The sequence below is a fragment of the Athene noctua genome, chromosome 1 (genome assembly GCF_965140245.1).
Source record: "Athene noctua chromosome 1, bAthNoc1.hap1.1, whole genome shotgun sequence".
Lineage (NCBI taxonomy): Eukaryota > Metazoa > Chordata > Aves > Strigiformes > Strigidae > Athene > Athene noctua.
This window is the reverse complement of record NC_134037.1, coordinates 80,849,631-80,873,221: the sequence shown is the minus strand read 5'-3', so window position 1 is coordinate 80,873,221 and position 23,591 is coordinate 80,849,631. Positions and strand designations below refer to the sequence as shown.

Below are 23,591 nucleotides of genomic sequence, written 5' to 3'. Positions count from 1 at the left end.
CATGTGCAGGTGGTTAAATCTGACCAGTTTAAACCGAGCATGCAGTGTTCTGCAAATAACCTTTCATGCAAGACAGTCAAGTAATTTTTTTTTTTTGAGGCTCCCTGTCAGCCCACTGCTGCCACAGCCAGTTCAAATTTTCTTTAGGATGCATTTCATGCCCTCCTTTCTGTTAATATCCCCGAGATCAATCCTTTCTCTAATGAATAGCTGACCTATTCTTCTTTGATTTGCCATTGATTTCCTCTGCTTACCTCCCAAAGCTTTGCCTGTTGATTAAACGCTAGACATAAGAATGCCTCAAATTTCTGACTTCTGAGTCATCCTCTGATGACTTGAACAGCTTGAAGCCAGCTTCAGCTCCCGGAGATCATTAGTGAAAACTCCTTTTGTTTCTAGACTCTACAAACAGCCCATTTCTTTCTAAGCTGAGGTGCTGCTTGTGAACTAGATAATAAAATTACCTCCTATATGCATCGCTAAAATTATTTTAAGAAAAGGAAAGATACTTTTCCACAATTGTGAAGGCAAACCCCAGCTTTTCCCTTTTGCACTGGGAAATTTTTTTGTCTACATGCAATGCAGACAAGACCATGAGCAAGACATCTATCTGCTTATGCAAACTTTTACTTTTGATGGGGTCCCTCTGACTTGGCATGACTCTGCATGAGACACAGGCTTACAAAAGGGGCTCTATTTTCTGAATTTTCTGAATCAAGATGCTGGTTTGTAAGAACCCTTCCATAATTCCCCCTCTCCAGCTTCCACTTTACAGAGCAAGCTGGATGAAATGGCTTATCTGCACTGCAAAAAGGAGAGCTGGAGTTGATGCTTTGAAAACACGCAGTGGTATTTCCTTGAAACACAGATACCTTCAGTCTCCAACACTTTGATGTCTCCTTCAAAAACAAACAGGCTAATGCTATCTCCATTTTCCTGCAGTTCTGATGTTTCTCAAAATGCAGCTTATTTTCTCTAGGGTAACACACAACATCTGCCTATCCCAGGAGACCAGCTATGCAGGATAATTACTATACTTCCAATTAAAGTAATCACACCTGACATACTGTACTATATATTCCATTCTGACTGTGGCTAGACCGGGAGCATCAGCTGCACATGACCCACACTTTTCTTACTCTCCTATTCAGATTCTGTGGGAAGGAAACACGGCCCTAAGGTTTCTGGTGGGAATGACGAGCACAGCACGTTAAATGTGGTGTGCCATGAAGCACACCCCTGTCTTGACAGTCTAGATGCAGTCCTTTGCTCCTGTGACAACTAAGGGACCCTGTCGCAGAAAGCAAAGCTATGAGTTTGTAAGCAACTGTAACATTTTCTTTTTCAAACAGTCAAATCCGGGAAGCATGCAGCAACTGTTCAGAGCTGTTTGCTAACTTTTCATGTTCTCCACTAGCTTGACAGAAAGTCCTACTGTGACCAGAGCACTGTGCTGGCTCTGCTGCAGGCTTCATGCATGCGATTAGTCAGGTTAAGTAAGAACAATTTCAGCAATAGAGCCTACATTTGGGCAGCCCTAATCTTGCAATCCATGCTGGAAAGTAAGTGAGGAGATACAGGTGATGGTATTACAAGCTGCTGACTCCAGCACTGGCTGGACCACTCCATCAGACAATCGAATTCACCAAAATGACAAACCACTCTTCCAGAAAAGAAAAAGCCTGAATTTTCTGTCCCTTTAGCGAATTTGACCAGCTTGGCAGTCTTAATTGCTCCCACACTGGCATGAGGATGGTGCTACAGCCACGAGTAAAGGGTGTGAAGAAGACAGAATACTGAAGATGGGAAGGAGTAAAAAGGAGAGGTCAGTGCGACATTTTTCTATGGGCAGAGGGGAGCTGTCATGCCAGCTCAGCTGCCCATGAAACCACGTTAGGCACCCCTGAACAGCATTAGAAACAGCTGGCATGCTGAGAGGGTAACTGTATATATAAATCAGCCCAGACTTCACAGAAGGACAGGCCATGAAGGGGTGAACCTTGATCACTGGGGGTCACCTCTGTTCAGCTGGGACCCACAGCCCCAGAACCATTCTAGAAATGAGGTGTCTACATATTTGCTCAGATAACGAGCAAGACACCAATATTTCCTCTCAGAAGACTATTGCGGAAAGAGAAGGGTTTGGTGATGAGATGTCCCCCGTGCCTACAGCACAGCCTCGCTATTACTGTTCAGCTGTGAAGAGGCAGAGGTATGTTGTCATCCATGCTGGCAAGGCTGAGGTTTTATCCAGCCTCATGTCCAACTTCAAATGCAGGAGAAAAACCTGGGAGCAAGGACAGGTGACCTGGTGCTCTGCTTCCCTCACCCTGTCAGGTGGTCACATCACACCAGTAAGTCGTGCTTGCTCTTGTGGTCCCTCCTGGGCAAATTGCTTTTCCTGCAGAGTAGTGCAACACTGTGCAAAAGCCTTCCCACCTGCTCCCCTTACCGACTGCCGCTGCCCCAGTTCCCATGCGGGCTGCACCCTCAAATACAATGAGATATGTGAGGAAATTAAGAAACAGCCTACTTGTGAGGGAGAGGGAGCAACACTACAGAACTTGAGAGGATTTCCGCTGCTTTCTGGAATATCGGCTACGTTAAAAAGCAAATTATAATACCGGGGAGGGAGGGAGGCAAGCAGATTTCTAACTCTCGTGCAGCACAGCTTCCCAAGTACGCTGCCTCCTGCACACGGGGCTCCCTGACCCTGTAGGGTGCTCCATGTTTCCAAATGTGACCCCGGCTCCTCGACTGCACCTTTTGACGCTTTGTGCCATTACCCTGTACCAGCACTGCCCAGCTAACCTGCCTACGGCAGAGAGACCCGGGCTGAATTCTTGCGCCTTGCTGTGATCGCTCCTTAATTCAAATCTCACCTACGCAGACTTTAGTGCTGCCGGTGCGGCGCACAGAGTACCCTGACAAGAATAAATTCGGCCCCCAAGGGGGACAAAACCCCCGCAGGCAGCCCCTCGCCACCCGCCCACAAGCAGACTCCCCCCGTGGCAGCCGCAGGGGTCCCCTCTGCAGAGTCCCTGCCCGTCCCGCTGCCCGCTCTTTCCCCTCGGCTGCCGTCACCATCCGGGACGGCCCGCAACGACGAGCCGGCCCCCTCCCCTCCCCTCCCCTCCCCTCCCCTCCCCTCCCCTCCCCTCCCCTCCCCTCCCTTCCCGCCGGCCGCGGCGCGGATTGACGGCCGCGTTCGCCAACCCGAGGCCAGACGCCGTCCCGCCCCGCCCACTCCCTGCCCGGCTCTGCCAATCCGCTGAGGAGGCGGCGCGGCGGGGGGCGGGAGAACCCCGCGCGGGGCTGCCGCGGGTGTCGGCGTGCAGTCCCGGGGCGGGGCGGGGCGGGCAGGGGGCGTGTCCGTGGGCTCCCGGCCCCGCCCCCGCGGCCGGTCCTCCTCCCGGGCGCAGCGTGCGCCCGCCGCTCGCCCCGCCGGGACGCTGCTGGCTCGGCTCGGCGGGCGCTGGGTGCCCCCCGCAGAGGACGGCGGACCCCCGCGGCTGGGTCCACCCCGCGGTAAGTGCGTGGGCGGCACCCGAGCGCCGCCGTCGGGGCAGCGGCGCCGGCAGGTCCCGCGTCTCCGGCGTCCCTCTGGCTCTGGCAGCGGGGTGGGGCGGGCGCGGCCCCGGTGAGCTGCCGGGGGACAAAGGACGGGGGACGGGTCCCGAGTGCGGGGCGGGAGCGGTGCCCACGCCGGCCGGCTGTGGGGAGCGGTCCCCGGGGGGGGAGCCGGCGCGGCGGGACCCGCGGAGCGCCCGGCCGGGCGGGGCGAGCGAGCGCGGCCGTAGCACCGCGGGCGCGGGGCGCCCGGGGAGGTGCCCGGGGGGCTGGTCGCCTGCCGGTGTGACCCTGCGGTGGTGGCTGCAAAAGCAGGTGGGCAACTTGGTCCGCAAAGGCGCGTCTGAAGTTCGGCTGAAGCGCCGCAGCGATTTCTAGTTGTATTACGTTAGCGGGAGTTTTGCCGTCAGAGCAGCGGCGAGCGGCGGGGCTGAGGCGGCCGCTGTCTTCGCAGCTCCCGGAGGCGGCGAGGGTGGGCAGGGAACGGGAGGGAGTGGGGCTCTGGAGGAGATTTGGAGCCCTGGTGACTCCTTCATCCCTCGCTGTTCTCCTCTGCCGCCGGCGGGTCTCGCCGGTGCTAGAAGATGAGGTGACACTGGGGTGCGTCCTCCCGCTGCGCGGCGGGAGACCAGGGCGGGTGGGGGCATCTCCCAAAGGCACTTGCTTGGCTGCCACCTGCCTCGCAGGTGCTGGGGGACAGTGACATGGCCGTGCCCGGCTGGCGCGGGACGGCGGCGAGGCCAGCGCTGCCCGGCGGGGTACGGGCCCCCCCCAAAACCCCACATGACCGAGCACCTTGGGCGGGGTGAGCCCCCTGGGCAGGTGCACCTGGGTCTCCTCCAGCGCCTGCTGCCACCTCCTCGGAGGTGGCCTCGGGGGCGAGGGGCTGGTCTGGGTGCTCTGCTCACCGTCACGGGTTTTCATCTACCGCTTGGGACAGGACGAGTGTCCCCGCAGGTACATGTGCACGGAAGAAGGGCTGGGTGTCAAAAGGAGAGTGTCCCCATACTTCGTTGTTTCTCCACCCCTTGAATTATTTCTTGGTAATGATTTACAGGGAAAGGCTGTGGATTTCCTGCGCTGAGAAATCAGCATCCTCTGCATCGAGAGATGTTTCTGCTGCTGCTCGGCAGTGACAGGCTCTCAGGTTAACTCCCCGGTGGCATTTAAAATGCACATCTGTTTTTTTCCACCACACCAGGAAACTGTAACGAGCTGTCTGAACCTTGTCCCTTCTTCAGAGAACTGCCGTGGTGCCCAGACGCTGACAATAAATACTTCAGAAGCATAGGGCACTTTCCCAGAGAAGATAATGAGGATGTATTTCTAGCACTGATGATCTCGGGGGTAATGTTTTAAAAAAAGGAGAAAAAAAAAAAACCCAACAAACAACTTTTTGGACATTGGTTTTCCATTTATTCAGTTTTTATCTTTTTAAAATTTTATTTTGTTTCTGAAAAACTTGGAATGACAACAAAATGCCTTGGCCTCACTCTGTTGTTTATTCCTCCCATTTAATTGTTGTGCACTCTTAATCAAAGTGTTCTCTTTTCAGCACAGGCGATGTTGAGAGTCTGTGCAGTAGCCACTGTTTTGGCTTCAGGTGAAGAATGCCAAATCAGAAGAAAATGGAATCCAAAAGGGGAAAAAAATTTTCTTGCAGAGATCACCGTAAGAAAAAAAAGGGAGGGGAATAAGGTTGAAGAACATGAGTGTAGTGATTCTTTTCAGTGGTTTAGCAAAAAATACTGTCTGTGCTTCAGACAGGTTTGGTTTTTTTTTTTTCCCCCTAGGGATTTTTGTTGTTAACTAGATTTTTATATGTATGTGATAAATTGGGAAAAACACCAGTGGCAAATAAGTTTGTGTCACCTTTTTTTCCTCAGACAAAAAACCCTAAAACAAACAAAAAATTTGTACTTGTATGTGTTTTTCTGATTTAAAGTCTTTTTTGATAGAGGAAGTTTTTGCATAGCTGGTAAGAGCCATGTAATTTCTCTTTTTTTTTTTTTTTTTTTTTAAAGCAAAGCTGATAGTGCTTTAAAGCTAGAGCAGTCTTTTCTGTTCTCAATACTGCAGGTAAAAAGTGTATGAATCCAGTGGTTAACTCTGTATCAGTTAGCTTTTGTAGTAAAGTCCTCGTCCTACTTTTCATCCAGTGCAAGACAATGTAAATTACTTGCATGCTTACTGTGCTCCAGGGTTACACTTCTTTTCTTGCAGAAAGTCCTGTGCTACTGCACTGCTCCTTGATTATCTTGGCGGTGTTCAGCAGTGGTACCTTAATTCATAGTGTGTTGTTAGTAACTGAACATGGACAAATAGTGGTCTTGGCCCAAAAGAAGTCCTCTGACAAGGAGGAGCTGCTCCTTGGAGGATTGCAGGAGGAAGTAATTGCTTCTCGTTAAACCATTTCTTATGCTTGCTTTGTCTTTTTTTGCTCCGCTTCTTCTTTTTGCAAAATTCAGCATCACCTGAAAAATGCAGCACTCCCTGTAAAGTTGGCTTTCTGTTTTGTTTCATTTTTTGGGCCATGTCTTCCCGTTTCCCCATAGCTTTGCTGAAGCTGGTGGTACTGTGTGCAATCTCTGAAGCTGCTTCCATAAAGAGCCTGCTGTTTGTGTTAATTTTGTCAAGGTATTGGCAAATTGGCATTTTCACACTTGAAATAGAGACAAGCTGTGTTCCAGGCAGAGTTTCATCTATTCTTTCTAGAAATCCATCCCCTTTAATCAGTATTCCTCTCTGCTTTGAATATGTCCAAGATGAGCTGTACACTTTAGGGGGAAAAAGTCAGAAGCAAACTGATGCAGAACCTGCCTAGTTGGTCTGAATATTTAGACAGTGATTCAAATGCCACGAGATCAGCAGTGGACTTTCTCCTTCCTCTGGGGAAGTAAGCCAGTTTTTTTAACCTGGTTATTACTGGTAGCAAAGCTATTCCTCATCGGAAGAGTTCTTTACATCATATATTGGTAAAAGCATGTCTGTTCTTATTTGTCCTGCAACTTCAGGTATTTCTTGTGAAGTTATGATGATGCTTTGCTTTTTTTTTTTTTTTTTAAATGAAGGTTTTACAGTCTGCTTACTTCTAGAATTGTTACATTTTCTTTCCTGACAGCTCTGCACAGTATTTCAGAAGGCTTGATGATCTGTTCCAATTCAGTCCAGCCCAGCTCAAATATAAAAATACCATCATGGTGGAGTAACTTCTGCAAAGACAGTCTTGTAGAAGAGTGCCTCTCAGCTGTTGTGCTTAAGGCAAGAGTATAATAGATCCACTTGGGAGAAAGCCTTGGTAGACTTAAAAAAAGGAATATGTTTCCAGTTGGAGAATTAACTGATAGGCTTCTGGGTCATGAGACCTCATGCATTTGCAATATGCATGATATAGAAAGATGCTTCTCTCCTGAGTTGCTGGTAGAGAGACCAGGTCTTGCTGTTGCTCTCCCTGCCCTTCCTAAGCTTCCTGACAGTTACAGTGGCCACGAAGGAAGCCTCACTCTCACTTATTTTAAAGACATTGCTGCAGCTCTCTGTCTGTACTTTGCCTTTCCTGTTTCCCATAGATGCAAAAGATGACCAGTCTTTAGTGAAGATTGCACTATGTGGCAGAAGTGCGCAGGGTAAGCACTGGAGTGCCAGACTGAAGTATCTTCAGTTGTTGTCCTTCACACTGAGGTACCACACTGTGGCATTTTCTTTACTGCACTCCTGGCTGCATGTGTATGCCCATGAATAAGCTTTCTGTAAGGGTCCATCTCGAAAGAGATGTGTCCATGTGTTTGAGTGGAGGCAGGCTTGCTGTTACTGAGTGGCTATACAAACAATTTGCTTCCTTTAACCTCTGTGAGATCTCATGCAATGCTGTCTTGGTCATCCTGTTGAGAAAACATGTCATTGTGCTTCTGAGTAGGCTTCCTTTGCTGCTGAGTAGGTTTCCTTTATATGAGGTGTGATGGACACTGAGGCTGGCTCACGCCTTGTCCCATATTTTGCTGTTTCTTTCTTATGCTTCTGCATTTATGTGGGCCAGTTGATACCTTCAGTTGCTACTTACTCATAAACTTTAATTGATGTGCTTGATATATGAAGTATGAGGAAGCTCTATAAGCAATTGATAATCAGTAAACTAGTCTATTAATAAAATATGCAGAAGTAAATAAATTCATTGTGATGAAAACTTCATGTTGGTAATCAGACGTGATAGGGTACATGCTGCTACTTTTACCAGTCAATGAAAAGGCAGGATCAGTTGATTATTGGTCTTCCCTTGCTGGCAAAAGGATGTTTGTCCCCCAAGGAAAAAGGCATTCTAGAATGCAATTGCGTGCTCTAGCTGCAGACTTTACGGTTTGGGTATTGTTTAGAGCATGTACAATGCTAAGTTTTGCCCATGCTTCTGATAATGTATTTTAAAAGGATGCATATTTTTGTGTACAAAAATTCAAAGGTACTTTCCATCGCTTGGAAGTGATGGAGAAGTGTAGTCCCTGTGAAATCCTAATTCGTCCCTTTTTGCCCCGAGCCTTTAATACTCATTATCTATTTCTTGCAAAAGGCTCCTGAATTCAGTTTTGGTTTCAGGGAAAGATTAAGCCCAGATGATTCATCCTGGGCTGTCCTCACAGTGAGCAAACTGCTGAAGAGCTTTTTTCATCCCATGGGAGAGCCAGGTGGACACATGGTAGCCATCCTGTGTGGTCCTGCCACTGATGCTCTGCCATTGCACTTCCATGTGCTGTAGGAGCCCCTCCTTTGGTGCTCTGTCCTTAACTAAGCCTTTTTCCTCTCCTTGAGGACTAGTTAACAGCAGTAAGGTCCGATGTGTGCCTGAAAATGTGAGTCGCTCTTATTTGACCACCAGAGAACACTGCCATCCCTGGGTAGGAGAGTTGTCCCCTATCTTTGAGCTTAAGGACTAGGGCAGCCTACAGACCAAGTAGCATAGCAGCATGGTCCCAGGTTAGGAATGGGTGTCCCTTGGAATTTTGGGAGATCCCTTCTTCCTGAGCACACTGGCCATGTTGTAGGGTGTGTACAGAGCAGAAGTTACAAACTCAAGAGCACCTTTCATGTTCTAGCACTCACTCATGCTGCTTGATGTGGGGCAGGAAAACTTCGCAGTGCAAAGGTGGAGTGGGGGCAGTCATGGGGAGTCTAATCCTGTGATGAAGACTAACGAGAAAGCATTTTCCTCTCTATTGTTAAAGCTCGGTGTCACCAGGGATTGCTGCTTGTACAGAAAGAAAGGAAAACAGATGCTGGTTGGTATGTAAGACCAATGCTCAGGATTTCCCCATCTGTCCTAAAAGATACAAGATGATGGCTAAGTCTGCTAGGGCTCCACAGCCCTGGAATTTTTGGAAGCATCTCCCATTGTACCTTTTGAAAATCTTAAAGGAAAGATGGGGGCCAGGCCCATTTCCTATCCCTGCGAGAGGGCTGCACTCGGATCTAACAGGTGTTGCTAGCAGATGCAGGTCTGCTGCAGGTGCATCTCCCACACCTGTGGACTGAAAGCCAGTTGTCTTTGCTGCCAGTGTTGCATCTTTCCTGGAGGCAAGCTGCATCAGTTCTGGGATCCAGTCCTTCAGAGCACCCAAGTGACTGGGAGGTGTCTTGGTATTCCTCATTCAATGGCTTTGAATAGGGGCTTCCTACTAAGTAGTGCTCAGTGTTTGAAGGCGGGTGTGTATTCTACCCCCAAATCAGTGTGTGGACACCAAAATCAGTACCTTACCTCCTTGTGGCATCCTCGCCCTTGTGCTAGTGCTGGAGTGATGCCGAGACAGGAACATTTGAAAAGTCAGCGTGCTTCTGGGAATTTGCTGCAGGACATGACCTAGTTGTCCTGGGCGTTGGTTGCAGGTGGCAGTTCTCACATCATCTGCAGCTATGACATAAAGCTGTTTAACTTCAGTCTTGTTTTCTGCCCTGACAAGCATCTTTTTTCCCCTCCCTCCTGATGGATGCATCGTTCCAGAGAAATTTTCATCATCTCAGGGGATAGTCAAAGGAGGTGGGTGGGGTCTTAAAGGTGGGAAAGGCTAATATATGCAATCATTACCTCTTTTACTTGCTCAGGCTCTTTATTACTCTGTTTTTCAGAGAGTACTGATGCCCTACAGTATGCCTCTGAGGGGACAGAATACCTAGAAGGTGAGGGGGGTTCTCAGCTTTAAGGCTGTGTTTCATCATGGGTACAAGGCAGCCCAAGTGTGGGTTGCTGCCAAAGGCAGATTTGTTTCCAGGCAGCTGTCTGTCTCTCTTGCTGCAGGACTGCCTTGATTAGAGCTGCTTAAGCTGATTGTGAAACTGCAGCCTAAGAGTCTAGTTGTCTTAGAAGTCTAAGATATCTCTGTATAATGACTGGAAAAAAAACCTGGCGGTTTTTGATGGGACTCTGTAGGGCCACTCTGGTAAGGTTTCCTTGGCAAGATGCTCATTTTCTGTCATCTCTAGCAAAACCAGCTTTCCTAAGATGTTTTACTACAATAAACCTTACAAAGCATGTTTCCTGGTGGTTTTGAGAGAAGCACAGAATTACCTGTGGTTTTTTCTTGATAGAGGAGGACTTTGTTCTGTTTTGCTGCTTTGAGTTGGTAGGTGATTGCTTGTTCATCTGTTTGCTTTATCCTCTCGAGATGTGGTTCTGGCAGTACCTAGGGGCTGAAATCATGATAAAGGACCCAGTTTGCTGTGGTCCCACCAACTGATGTTGAAAATAACAGCAGTGCTCAGAAGGCTGTGAGAACCCGCATGATGTTTGGATGAGACCTGCTTCCAGACAGGCTGGTTGTGGCATGGCCCCAGATTTAGTGGTGGCAGGCCATCCTTGTGCTATCGTGTATGAAGGTGTGAGGTGGTTTATGTAGCCATCCCACTGATATCTGAAGCCAACAGTCTTCCTTCTCCTCCTTCTCCTCCTCCTCCTCCTCCTCCTCCCTTGAAGGGTTCTGCTGCTTTTATCACTCTCACTTGGGCAAAGCTCAGCCATTCCTGCTTTGACCCAGCAAGTGCTGAGGTTCTGGTCTAGTGCCGGGAGGCAGCTTGAGGGGCCATGGAAAGGGGAGGGGAAGATTAGGGTTTTTCTTAATGATTTTTTTATGTCTGTGAGCTGTTTAATCAGAGGAGTGTTGAAATTAATGGCAGGCGTTTTCCAAAGCTCCGCTAAGTATGTGTTTCGGTAAAATAAACAGTGCTAAATAAGCTATGCTACCAATCTGGGCACTAATAAGCCTCCTGACTGACAACCAGAAGAGTACAAATAAATAGTCCCTTTGACCGTTTCATTGATAGACTGCTGGGCCTTTGACCAAGCAATTACATCTCAAAATGCACATCTCTGGGCACTAAAACATGAAGTGATGTTATTTAAAAAAACAAAACAACACAAAAACAACCTATCCCAACAAAAACAACCTGTAGGGTGTCCCAGAGGCTGATGATTGACTTCAGCTTTTATTAATTCATCTGCAGTGCATTTGCTAGAGCTTTTAGGGTTTAATTGAGGTTAAGAGGTTGGAATCTGTGGTAAACAAAAGAATGGCATATGGGCAGTCTGAAATAGTGTATCTTTAAGTAAGAGCATTCCTTCTGGCCACTTGTTTTCATTGGGCAGTTATTCTTGGCTCACAACTTTTTTTTTTTTTAAGGTGTAAACATGCAGTACTAGCAAGTTAATGATTAATGTTTTATCACATCCCAGCATACCTCTAAAGAAGAGAAGGCTGAGCAGGGCTCGTGCTTAACCTCCCTCTTCAGATTAAGGATATGACTTCTTTAACCTCTTACCTGCTGTGGGGGGATTCACAACCTCGTTTGTTTTAAAACACAAGGAGAAAACACTTTCTCCCCCTTCCTTTCTCACTTCGTGGCTCCAAGGGTCTACAGTTGTTCTCTTAAAAATTCAAATGGACAAAGCAGGTGTGAGACCAGAGGAGAAGCTTTCCAGAAGCTCTGTTTTATAGCAACTATGGGAAAGTGGGATTCAGTTTCTTCAGTTAAACACATACACACAATTTTCTGTAGATTTCATGGTCGCTTCTGTGTCCTATTGTCAGTTCTGTTACGAGCCACATGAATGTCTTTGGATGTGATCTCCCCTTGGAGTGGGAATGTGCACTGGCCAGTGCAGTGGTTTGACAATTAAGACAAACCTCCTTATGTTGGAAAGCTTGAGCTCATGCTCTGAGGTCTTTATGCTGTTGATAAAGTTTATGGTGCATATGACATCAGCTGGCAATAACAGTGGTGACCCGTTGCCCTCAAGTCATTCTGTAGACATCTGTAATTTATATACAGCTGTTAGTAGTGTGTAGCCTGGAGCCTAAGAGAGCTCATCACTATAATTATATTGATGAGAGGATAAATCAGAGTTTTTATCTTAATATTTCATTTAATAGAAGCTTTCACCTGTTCCAAGAAATCAAACGTGCTTTTCCTGCTTGCTTGTAATTTAGGGCAATCTCCTTTTTAAAAATCCTAGTTCTTGTTTAATTAAATTCTGATTTTGAAAAAAAGAGTACTAAACCCCTCTTTTCATTAATACAGTAAATGCAGTTTTTGTGTACTTCTGTCTCATAACTTGCATCGAAAAATGCTGTATTAGGAAGCACTGTATATTTCTGCTCAGGGAATGAGGTGCATGGGACTCCTTTTGTACTTGCAAAAGGACACTTATAGATCATGTTTGTATTTTTTTAAAAAAATAATGTTTGAGCATGGATTTGAAGGGAGAGGGGTAAATCCAAGTTCTTTTTTCTGTAGTGTAGTTTGTTTTCCCATGACGGTTTGCTTTTCCCATCTCCCACACATGAGTGTGATTCCAGCATATTTTTCCCTTGAAACAGGACAAACATGATTTTAAATACCAAATGCTTTGAAAACTTCTATGTAATGCACACATGGACGTGTACGTACATTCGTATGTGTGTATGTCTTGTGTTAGCATAGCATGACCTGCTTCCTTGCTGCTTATGATCCCTTGTCATTGAATCCACTTTGGAGGGTGAAGGAAGAGCCCACACATCCCTTCACAGCCTGTCCGCTGAAGGTGGGCAGTGCTGTGGGTGGTGGGAGAGCGTAGCACTGCCAGAGCCCCTGTGTTTGGCTGTCCTTGCTGGGGGTTATGCCCGTCCCCGGGGCCTGGGGCGCTTTGTGGACAGGCGTCAGCCAGCAGCACCTCTGCTGTGTTGGTGAGGAGTGTTCCGGTGTTGCTGGTAGAGATGAGTCACGCCAGGGGGGACTTTGTTCAGGAAAGCCAGGGTTTGACTTGCATCATCTTGCATGGGGATGGAGCAGTTAGTATCTTGCTGGTTCAGGTCTCTGCTGGTGTTTATCCCTAACTCGCCCTCAAGGAGCCTCTCCCCTTATTGCTGGATTCGTCAGGTGCCACAGAGCGCATCCTCGCCGTGGGGAGCATTGGAGTGGGAGAGGGCAGTAAATAAAGTGTCACAAGTTGCTGAGGAAACTGTATCTAACCTAGCTATAACGTGAAGATGGTGTTGGCTACTGTGCTTTCGGGCATGAACTGAATTTCAGTCTCTTATTTCTGTTGTTACCGTAACTTCAGTTCCAAGATGCTCGTGCAGCTTGGGCTCAACCCTTGGGAGGAGACTGGCAGTACTTGTCTCACAAAAAGTATAAGACAGTGCCTCAGCCTTGCGAGTTTATGTGTTTTCACCTCTTCCTTTGAGCCTGAGGTGTAGAGCATTTAGGGCAGTGGTGGGGTGAGGGGGAAGACAGCTCAGATGAAGTCCTCTGCACTGACACACACCTGCTGATGGCTCACAGAAATCTCCACTTTGGGCAAAAGCGAGGTACCTGGTTGACGGACGGGGTGCTCCCTTCTCTCTCATGGGCATTTTTTGGAAGCAGTCCATGGTGTCACCTGCCTTACCGCTTACATCCAACTTGAAACCTTGAGTCTGGTTTGTTATTCTAGGGAGACCTGATTGCTTTATGGTGCTCTCCTGGGACTCACAAACTATTTAAAAGTCGACTCTGCCCAGTTTGTGCTGTGATGCTGGGGGAAATGTTGACCGTGGTGCTGCAAAATAATGAATGTGGTTTTTTGTTTTTTGTTTTTTGTTTTAAACAGCAAGGAGGAAAGTGTTCTGTCAAACGTGTGCTGTGGGCTGCTCCCAGCACCGGCAGGAGTGTGGCACTGATGCTCTCACCTTCTTGACAGGTGCATGGGATGAAGGGAGCCTGATGCCCACCCGGAGAAGAGACCCCAGCCCCGCGGAGCTGCCCACCATGAGCAGGGCGCTGCTGGCAGGCAGGATGCAGCCGGAGAGCCGGAGCGTCTGTGTCTTCCTGCCCACCCGGGAGCAGCTCAGCCTGGTCGTCGGGGTGAGTGGCCGGGAGGGAGGCCGGGAGGTCGATGCATCACGGCTGCAATTCTGTTTTGTTAACTCCCATTGTTCTCCGAAAAGCCTGGTGCTGGTCTGCTGACCGAAAGGCTATTAGCCAGCTTAGGGTAATTGGTGCCCCGTTTTCTAATTGGACAGCTTCAACTCATTTGCAGAGTTCCTTAAAAGTACCGGTTGTGGTTTTGGACCGGGGGGTCCCCTCTGCTCTTTTTCTGTTGTTATTTCTTTTTTATTCTCTGAGTATTTTTGCCACTGATAATCCAGCAATTTTTAAAAAACTGAAAATGAAATGCCTTGATGACTTAGCAAATGTGCCTAACGACCGTTTGCTCTGGCATTTTATCTGTTTCTGGTTTTGATAGTCTGCAGATCCCTTCAAAGACTTTAAGGCAGAGTAAACAGCTATTGAGGGTGGGGGTTTTTTCCCTCCTTTGAGTACTTGTACACACAAAAACTAGAGCTAAGTCGCTTAAGTTCTTTGATCACCGCTTCAAATGCCCAAGTGTGTGTGTGCAAGTGACGGCAGAGCCAGGTCAGCTGGCAGCCCAGTGTGGCACGGTGACCACCATGGTGCGGTGCCTCTTTGTGCAACACCAGCTGCTTCTTGAACTTCTGAGAAACGGAGCTGACAGAGGCACTTCACGTTCAGACAACAAGCTAGCCTCAAAGATAAGCGCTCTCTTGTGAGTGTGTGTGCGCTCCTGTGGGCTTGGGAAGTTTTGCTTTGTTTGGGTTTTTTTTGTTTTTTTTTTTTTTTTACCCCTCTGGGATGGGGAGGGGGAGCAGACAGCCGAGGTGAATGGTTATTTTAAGCACTTGATTGCAACGGTGGTTTTTGAAACTATGCATGCTAATCTTCAAAATCCATGTAGGAATTTTCCTACCTGCTGTGCTTAAGTGTGGCATCCTTAACTGAAACAGCCATGAAGGCTGGATGGAACAAGGCTTTAACACCAAAATCTGGGGTGCTCTGCTTCATAGGTTACCGGTTCAAACCCAGCCCATCTACCAGCCCAGAAGGCTTTTGCAGTCTGTTGGCTCATGTGCAAACTACAAAATGGTGATTTAGTTGAGTTCTTGGTGGCAGGTGAGCAGGCCTGGGTAATGGTCTGTTGTGGCTGACCCTAGATCTCACCTTCTTATAGCTTTTATCAGGGAGGCTAAAGGTCCAAGATAGCAGAGCCTGCCTTGCCATGGGGAAGGTGCAGACTGGCGTGCAGGAGGGCAGCATGCCGGCAGGGCTGATGCCATCACCACTCCTTGCTGTGAGCATCCCTGAGCTAGGCACATGGCTGTTCCTCCACCACTGGGTCATGTTCCACAGTATTAAATTTAGGCAGCTCTTAGACCATATGGTAAGTCCTGGATACCTCCTGCACTTGATACCATAAAATCATTTAGGTTGGAAAAGGCCCTTAAGATCATTGAGTTCAACCATAAACCTAATGTTGCCAAGTCCACCACTAAACTATGTCCCTAAGTGCCACATCTATGTGTCTTTTAAATACCTCCAAGGTATTTAATAATCATAAGAAATGGTCTTCTGCATTGGTCACTGGCAGGGATGGAGGAAAGGTGCTGTGTCCTCCCCATTCCCACCTGCTGCCCCTTCAAAGTGTCAGGGCACCTTGAGCATCACTGCCTTGTCATGTGGAGGGGTCCCTGACACAGCACTCCTCAGTAGCCCTTTTAAAGACATTTTCCTTCCTCATTTCTGTTGCCTCTTGCTTTGGTGGCTGGGAAGTTGGGAAAATAAGTATGTGGAGATGCCTGCATGTGAAAGGGAATAGCTGCCTAGGCAAAACATGAAACCTCAACACACAGTTGTGTCCTAATTGCATAGAGAGTGAAACATGACCTGTTACAGCTGGGCAAGTCACCAAAACCAGCTTTTCATTTGGCTTCTGTCTTTACCACAACACCCCTTCAAAACAACAACAAAAATTAAGATTTTGCAGCTGCAGAGATTTTTTTTTTAAGTAACATCAAGGCAATTTTCTAGTGATGTTGGTAGAACCCAAATTTAATTAGCACAACCACAGATGATACTTTGTGTATTTATTAGAATAATAATGCCACTACTTAAGATTTCCAAAGCCTTTTAACCTCTTCAGTGTGGAATGCAAATACTAAACAAGCTTGCAGCTCAGTGAGGTAGGTAGGAATGGTTATCCTTCCAGCGGAATAAATTATAGATCCTTCCCATGATAAGCACAGTGTTTATGCAGGTAATTCCTTTCTCCCCCCCCTCCCATATAAATTCCACCCTTCCAGATAAGAGTTTACCTATATGTGTTTTATGTGGTCATATGTAGATTGAAGCCTGCTCTTTAAAATGAATTTGTCTTATGCCCTTCACAGATAGTGCTGTTGAAGAGAAGAGCAGGAGCCATTTTAAAGTCTGTTCCCCCATAATTGGGTATCTATTAATTAACTTTGGTGTCTGTCTTTCTGGATGTATAGATGAATTTGAGGGGATGGCAATGAGGAAAACTTGGACTAACTGTGAATGTGAGGAGCTCACCAGCCACCTGGAGGACAGTGAGGTGAAGTGGGAGGTTTCTTCTGGGGAGAAGGGACATCAGTACAGAGCAAAGCAATCTGCCTTGCTGCAGGCAGCCCCAGTGCAGAGATGGGGTATGAGCAACCAGGGAGCTTAAGCAGGCTGTGAGTGAGAATGATACAACTAAAAATTGCATCTGTTGCACCAAAGATCTTGGAATTGTATCTAGTTTGTTCAGTTTTGTTTATCTGCCAGCATTGTGTCTTATCTCCCTGATAGTTTTGAACCTGTTGATCAATATCAACTAGTTTTTATGACTTGGCTTCTGAAAATTTTCTGGGGTGGTAGCATCTGAATAAAGGAGAGACCTATGGTAGTGAAGGTCTGGCTGCCAACAAGGGGAGCAGGGCAGCAGCCACCCTGTCTGTGTTTGGGTAGTCCAGAAGCAGCCACAGCAGATGTTGTTTCTTGCCTAGCTGCTGGAGAAAGGGTGAGTGTGAGCAGAAGAGAGTGTGAGCAGAAATTTTTTGAGGGGGGGAAGTCTGGTGAGGTCCTGTGTGTTGGTGAATAACAGGCATAGGTCTGAAGTCTTGCTGTTGTTCTGTGAGCAGGAGAGCTGGTGTTTTAAAGCATATGAACCAAGAAGGATAGAGACCGGTAAGCAATATGTGTGAATATTTTGCACACAGAATGACCCTGGAGTAGCAGTTACCTTTTTATAAACTTGCGCTCAACTTCACTTTGGACTAAATTTCATGTTTAAAGAAGCCCTGAGTCTGACATGAGACAAAGCTGAGTATCAGGGGAAGGAATGATTCATGGTGTGTCTGGGATAGAGCTTGGCACAGGAACCATACGCAAAGGGAGGAAAGGCCAAAGAGAAGCGCACAGATTAAAAATGCAAAGGAAAATGTTGGTTGCTTTGAGCAGAGTGGAAGGCAGGAGAAGGGAACAGCAATTTCAAGTGTAATCAGTATTGCATAGCCTTGAAGACTGGGAGTAGAACTTGATACAGAAAGGAAGTGCCAAAAGCAGAATGGAGAAGGTGGTAGCTCACATGATTTCTTGCACAGAAAGTTGATTAAATTGCTGATTTATAGCTGAGTGTCACAAAACACTGTAGAGCTCAGTTCCCTAGAACTAAGTATCTTAAAGCAGTTTTTTCTTCCCTTAGATGTGAAAGCATGCCACTTAAAAAATTAAATCTAATCACACAGCTTTTACATGTGTAAAAGTCTTGTGTTGCCAGAGACTCTTGTATGCATATAACCATTTTGGCTGGAGTAAGTCACTTCTTCCTTAGCGAGTACTTCCCAAGTAGGTGAACATGCTCAGAGCTTGCATCCTTCTCAAGGATGCAGATCCATGCTTAACTTTCCCTTCCAACTGCATGTTCGTGGAAGCTGAGCAAATACTGTTATTTAGGTGTGAGACTGTAAGAGTGCAATCTCACATAGAGACCTCCCTGGCAGTGTTCAGGCCAGGCTGGACGGGGCTTTGAGCAACCTGATCTAGTGGAAGGTGTCTCTGCCCGTGGCAGGGGGCTTGGAACTAGATGATCTTTAAGGTCCCTTCCAACCCAAATCGTTCTGTGATAATAAGACCCAGATGTGGTTTGGGGTCTTACCAGAACTGTGCACTACCTCCTCCCCTCTCAAAGCACATACATGCACACGCACGTGTGTCTTGGTGTCATGCAGGCTTCAAAGCTCCTGATAAAGCAGTAGTGAGTGGCTGGTTAGTGATGCCTTGTCAGGTAGAAGAGAATGAGTACTTAAATGACCTCCAGTTTCCCATTGTCCATGTCTAGTGACATGGTACATCCTGGGGCAAGGAGGAGAGTGCGGCCGGTTTCTGGTGAGTGTGGCATGCCTGTACTAAAAGGATTTGAAGAATTATGGTGGCAATGAGTTTGATGGCAGTGATTAGTTTGTCGGAGAGTTTAGTAGTCAACTTCTACCCCATCATCTTTGCTGCTGTGAAGGTAGCACTGCACGTTCACCGCTCGGGAAGGTTGCTGCTGCTAATTGGTATTGTCCAGCAGCAGCAGCATAACCAAACTCAGAGGTTCTGGACTATTTTGCAGCTGCAGCTGGTAGCACTTGGGGCTGAGCTGAGCTTGTTCTGTGCTGTGCTTGCAAGTACTACCCAGCTTCTGTTCCCTGCAGGAACATGTGCTGGCAGCCTTACTTTGCCAGCGCTTCCTCAGTGCAGGCACAGCTTTATGGGGAGCAGGGGTCTCAGTTTGGCATGGAAATGGGCAGGAGCTTACAGGCCATTGGTGACAGCTTCAGAAGATGAAGATGTTAATTGCTATGTGACCAGAAGTCAGCAGAGGACAGAACAAGCTCTTCTGTGTGGGGTACAGAGCAACCTTATCTTTAACCCGCAAGCTATTTCTGCTCAAACCATGCAGTCTTGGGTTTGTATACTTTTGGTTTTAGTTCTTCCAAATGAAAGTTTTCTTTTTGTTTTTGTTGTTTCTCTTAGCCTCTCAAAAAAGAAAAATAATCTGCAAGAGAGTAGTATTTTCATCTCTGTAATTACAAACGCACTTTTTGTAAGAGCACCTATAAATAGCCAGGTCAGTACTGCACAACACTAGGATTCCAGCAGCACTCCAGTCTTGTACAAAGATGCCAATAGACAGGAAATTTTAAATTCATGTCTTACTGAGCTGAGCTACTTTGCACTGTGAAGAAAGGAGACTGATATGTTGATTATAAATCTGTGATAATAGCAATAATACTGAAAACAAAGCTTGTTCTGTGGGGGTGGTGGTTGTTGGTGGGGTGGGGTTTTTTTGCTATGGTACCCAAAAATGTTTTGGCCAATGTAAAGAAGGAGAATTGCTCCATCCAGGTGTGTGAGCCATCTGTAATGCTGGATTGGTTGTTTCTTTCAGGTCAAAGCCACTGGACAGGAGCTCTTTCAGCAAGTTTGTGATTTAGTGAAGATTAAAGAGCCTCACTTCTTTGGCCTCAGCATTGTTAAAAGTAAGCAAACTCAATGCATGGAGCAAATGACTTGGCAAACGTCCACAGACCCGCTTGTGTATTTACAGTGTGTGCATATATACACAGCGGCCGTGCCTGCGGGGAATTTGATTGTAATAAGGTCACAAAGTATGTAGATTATGCACAGGCTTCTCAGAGCTCTTTTGATCTTTGGTATGTGGGCAGACAAATTGGGAGAAGGGGGGGCTTTTGTTCTGCTGCTTTGTTCTTCCGTGCCACCTCTTTGTGGGGTTTTCTTTCTCTCCTGTAGCTGAGTTGCTAGCCAACATATTTGTCACTGAATTCAAAACTGTCAGTAGTTGAATTTTAAAGGGACTCCGGGGCTGAAAGTGTTACTTATCTTCTGAAGTCACACGAAAAGAATGTGGCACCAGGGGGAGGAAACTCAAATGGTTTGAGGGGACTGAATGCGTGAAGGGGGGACACTGGGTTTTGAAATAGGACATGGGAAATACAAAATTTCTTAGTATGTGGGTTGAAGTCCAGACTGCTTGGACCTACAGCTTAAAGGACCAGGGAGAAGTGTAAGATGATGCCTTAACAGAGCAAACTGATATGAGATATTACATTTCTGGGATGGTGTGTGCATTGGCATGTTCCACCCCACCCCAACTCTTTGGTAATTAGAAATGGATCTGTTGTCCTTATCCTGCCTCCCCACATTTCCAAAAGTGTGGAAAGAACTTTCCTTGCCTCCAAAATTTTTCTCAGGTGTATTGTTATTTATTACTGCAACTCTAGATATTATTTCACTGAAATGGAAATAGTCTTTTATGAGTCCTTTAAATAAGGTTTCTTTTGCCTCCTTATGAGTACGTGGGATAAAATATTTCTTTTAAGTTTGCTTATCTCATTTCTTTTCTGTTTTCATTGTCTGAACTTCTGTTTTTTTTGAGCAAGACTGGTGTAAGCTGCTTATCTCCATAAGGTTTGTAGTGTCTCCAAGAGATTCCATCAATGTAACTAAACCAGTAGCTAACAAATATATCTGTGCATTTAAGCCAAAGCAGGTGGGTTTTTTTTACTGTGAGGAAGACCTGAATGCTTTTAACTTTTTTTCCACACATCGACTGTGCTTCTGTGAGTCCCCTCCTCCACTGCCTTTTCATAACACCAGTTTTTGCCTATTCCACTTGCAGGACGTCTTGGGTGAAATTGGAGCTTCTGTCCTCCCCTGCGAGCAGGGCAATTTCATTCCCATTGTCTTTGAATTAGGTGCTCTTCTCCTGTTCTCCTTGTGTTTCTTTCACTTTTTTTCCCCCTTCATATCTCTCTTGTTTCATATTTTCTGTTCCCTGCCCTGCTTTTCTCTTCCCTCCCACCTTTTCTGTGGAGCAGTTTCCTTCCCCCTGTCAAGCACAGGGGCTCTGGCCCCAAAATATGCTATTGTGGTAGATGCCTTTCAGCCTGTTGGAAATACAGTGTAACTACCCCAACCCAAAGAGCATAATAAGGCTGTGTTGAGTAGGCCTTAAAGTATATTGCCCATAGCTTTAAACATAAGCAATTTTCTTTTCACTTCACAAAAGTGTTCTTCCTTTTTAGAGCAGCTAATTCTTCACAAAGCTCTTAGAAAAATGTTAAGGAAAAGAGTTGCAGGATCCCAGTAGCCTGAACTTTTGTTTTGCTTTCTCTTTGTTTTGTGTTCCTGACTGTTCCTTACTCCTGCTTGCTGTAGCCCTGTTTGTAAAGCTGCTTAATTGAAGGCTCCTCGGGCTCACCCTGGCTCCTCCTGACAGCCATCTCCCTCTGCCACCCAGGCAGGTGTCAGGATTTTGGATGAGGAGGAGATTTATTTTTGTTTGTGCCTCTGTTTAAGAAACTGTTGGGGCCAGACAACAGAGAAGCATCAGCTGTGAGATTCTCAGCCTGAATGGCCATGGCCACCAGGGAGGTTGCAGTCCACCCTCAAGAGAGGGAGCAGACCTGGTCTGCTTGTTATTGCTTCTCTGGTCCCTACCTTTCATCTGTGAAAGTCCAGTAAGCTGCTGACTGGAGTCTTGTGGGGTGGGTTTTAGGGTTTTCTTTATTTTGCTTTTAAAATAGCTCCAGGTTTATTACTGTAGAGCTGTAGCAAATTAAGTCTTTTGCTTTCTGTTCCTCAATTTGATTTTCCCCCCCACCTTGTTTTGGCCAACAAACTGGTGATCTCCCTTGCTGCCAGTGGTGAGTTCTTGCTTCTATTGCAAACGTAGCACTCTCCAGCTCTAGCATTTGGAATTAGCCTTTAAGACACTGTCTGCTTTTCAGGGATTTTTGGTTTCACAGCAAGCTATCATCACAAGAAAGAGAAGCAGTCCGGTGAGGTTGTAGGGAGACCTGGGTAAGTTTTGCATTGCCCAGAGTTGTCTTTTGGGTACTTAAGTCAGTTTGCCTTGGGCAGGCAGCAAGTCAGTGTATGTCCTGCAGAGGCTGTGGAGGGAAGGCTGAGAGTTGATTTGCAGGGTGAGAGTGGGCTGGATATGTAGAAACTGGAGAGGAAGCCTGTGCATTTCACACCAAAGTATTCCTCTACTGCATCATGGTTTCACCTCTCTGTGCTGCAGCTCTAAGATGTAATTTTTTAAGAAACAACTGCCCTGTTTTAATAAGGATATATTTCCCTGTTTCTTAATGCGTATTTATTTTTGCTGGTCTGGTGCTGCTCCATGCAGACCAAGGTATTCTAATCTACCTGCATCCATTACCTTGCTGCTAATTTGTCAACAAAACACTGACTGTCAGCAGTGGCAAGAGAATGAAAATTAAAGGATTTCTCCTGTAACTGTAACCAATCACACTGGGTGGATTATCTGGATTAGGAGCCCGTTTGACCTGCAAGAGGTTGTACAGATACACTAATGCTCCACTGGTCTCATAGTATGTGTGTGAGGGGGAGAGGTTGGGCTCCTTAATCATAAATGGAAGTTTAACCCCTGAGTGTGGCAAAAATGAAAACAGCACCACAAAGTACCATGCAAACTGCAAACCATGAATGCTGTGAGATCTAAGCTGTGGTTTTTGGAGTGTGTCTTCCAGCATTCATTGCCTAAATTCATTGCCCTCACTTCTGACTGTTCAGATGCTGAGAGCAAGCTTCAGGATTTAAGGTAATGCTAATGGTGGCAGGACGGAATTTTTTACCCCTTCTGCTCCTGAGCATTTTTTATTCTCAAGATGAAAACTATTTCAACCAACTGTATTTTGGGGGAAAAAAGGTTGTGTCTATAAGAAGTTGATCACTTTGAAAATTGAGTTCGGTGTGTGTATTAATGGGAGGCCACACTGGCACAAAGCTTGGGACATGTTGCTCTTCTAGTTTTGTCATGGATCGTCAAGCAGGCTATACCTTGCATGCTGCTGCTGCTAAAGGGCTTTTTTTTTTTCCTCATAGTTTGCTCAGTGAAAGACCCTGTAATCTTGCCAGGTTCAAGATGGCTCCATAGGCTTCAGCAGCTGGGTCTTACATTGCAGCTCCTTCTGCAGGGTCAACCTTATCTAGTGGCCTGCGGGAGGTTTCGTTCTTGTGTTGCTGCATACTTTCTGATAACAATTCAGTCTTCTAAAACAAAACTGATTGTCAGCAGACAAAGAACAGCCAGGCCTTCTTTGTTGTTATAACCCAGATCCCTTCAATCCCCAGTCTTGGGCTTCTCCTTTCCTTGTTTGACCCAAGGAGATGAAGCCTTTGATTGGGAAGGAGCAAGCCTGCAGCTCCTACACCCTGCTCCTGTCTCTGTGTCCTCTTATCAGTTTCTTAGTCTGGCTTTCTAACAAAACCAAACCCCTTTGCTTCAGCTCCCCTGCCTCAAGGATCATCCTTCAGTTATTACAGCTATGGCTGTTCACCTTGCCAGACCCATGCCTCAGCACACACTTAGTAGCAAGGAACTTGGTGGTTAACTCTGCCAAGACCACTCTGTCTCCAGTTAACTCTTCCGCATCTGTGTGTTCTCCATTACTGAAGTTCATGGATGGAATACGCTACCATGTTATATTACGTGGGTATCTATATAACAAAGGGTCTCTTAAGAAGACAGATGACAACAGGAGTTCTCCAAAATACACTCTGATGATTTCTATACCCCCCAATCCTTCCCCACACTCTGCTTTCCCCAGCTTCTGCCTTTCCTCCCTTAAATC

The 23,591-nt window shown here is 46.6% G+C and overlaps 1 protein-coding gene across 3 annotated transcripts in view; it reads left to right on the top strand.

The window, feature by feature from the left end:
- The first annotated feature begins 3,434 nt into the window (after positions 1–3,434).
- Positions 3,435–23,591, top strand: part of FRMD1 (FERM domain containing 1) — a 43,597-nt gene continuing 23,440 nt past the window's right edge. For all 3 annotated transcript variants that reach the window (XM_074896683.1, XM_074896684.1, XM_074896681.1), the window contains exons 1-3: positions 3,435–3,528; positions 13,766–13,929; positions 19,358–19,448. In XM_074896683.1, the coding sequence (XP_074752784.1) occupies positions 13,789–13,929; positions 19,358–19,448 (232 nt within the window). In that variant the 5' untranslated portion in view covers positions 3,435–3,528; positions 13,766–13,788. The remainder of the gene's footprint in view (positions 3,529–13,765; positions 13,930–19,357; positions 19,449–23,591) is intronic.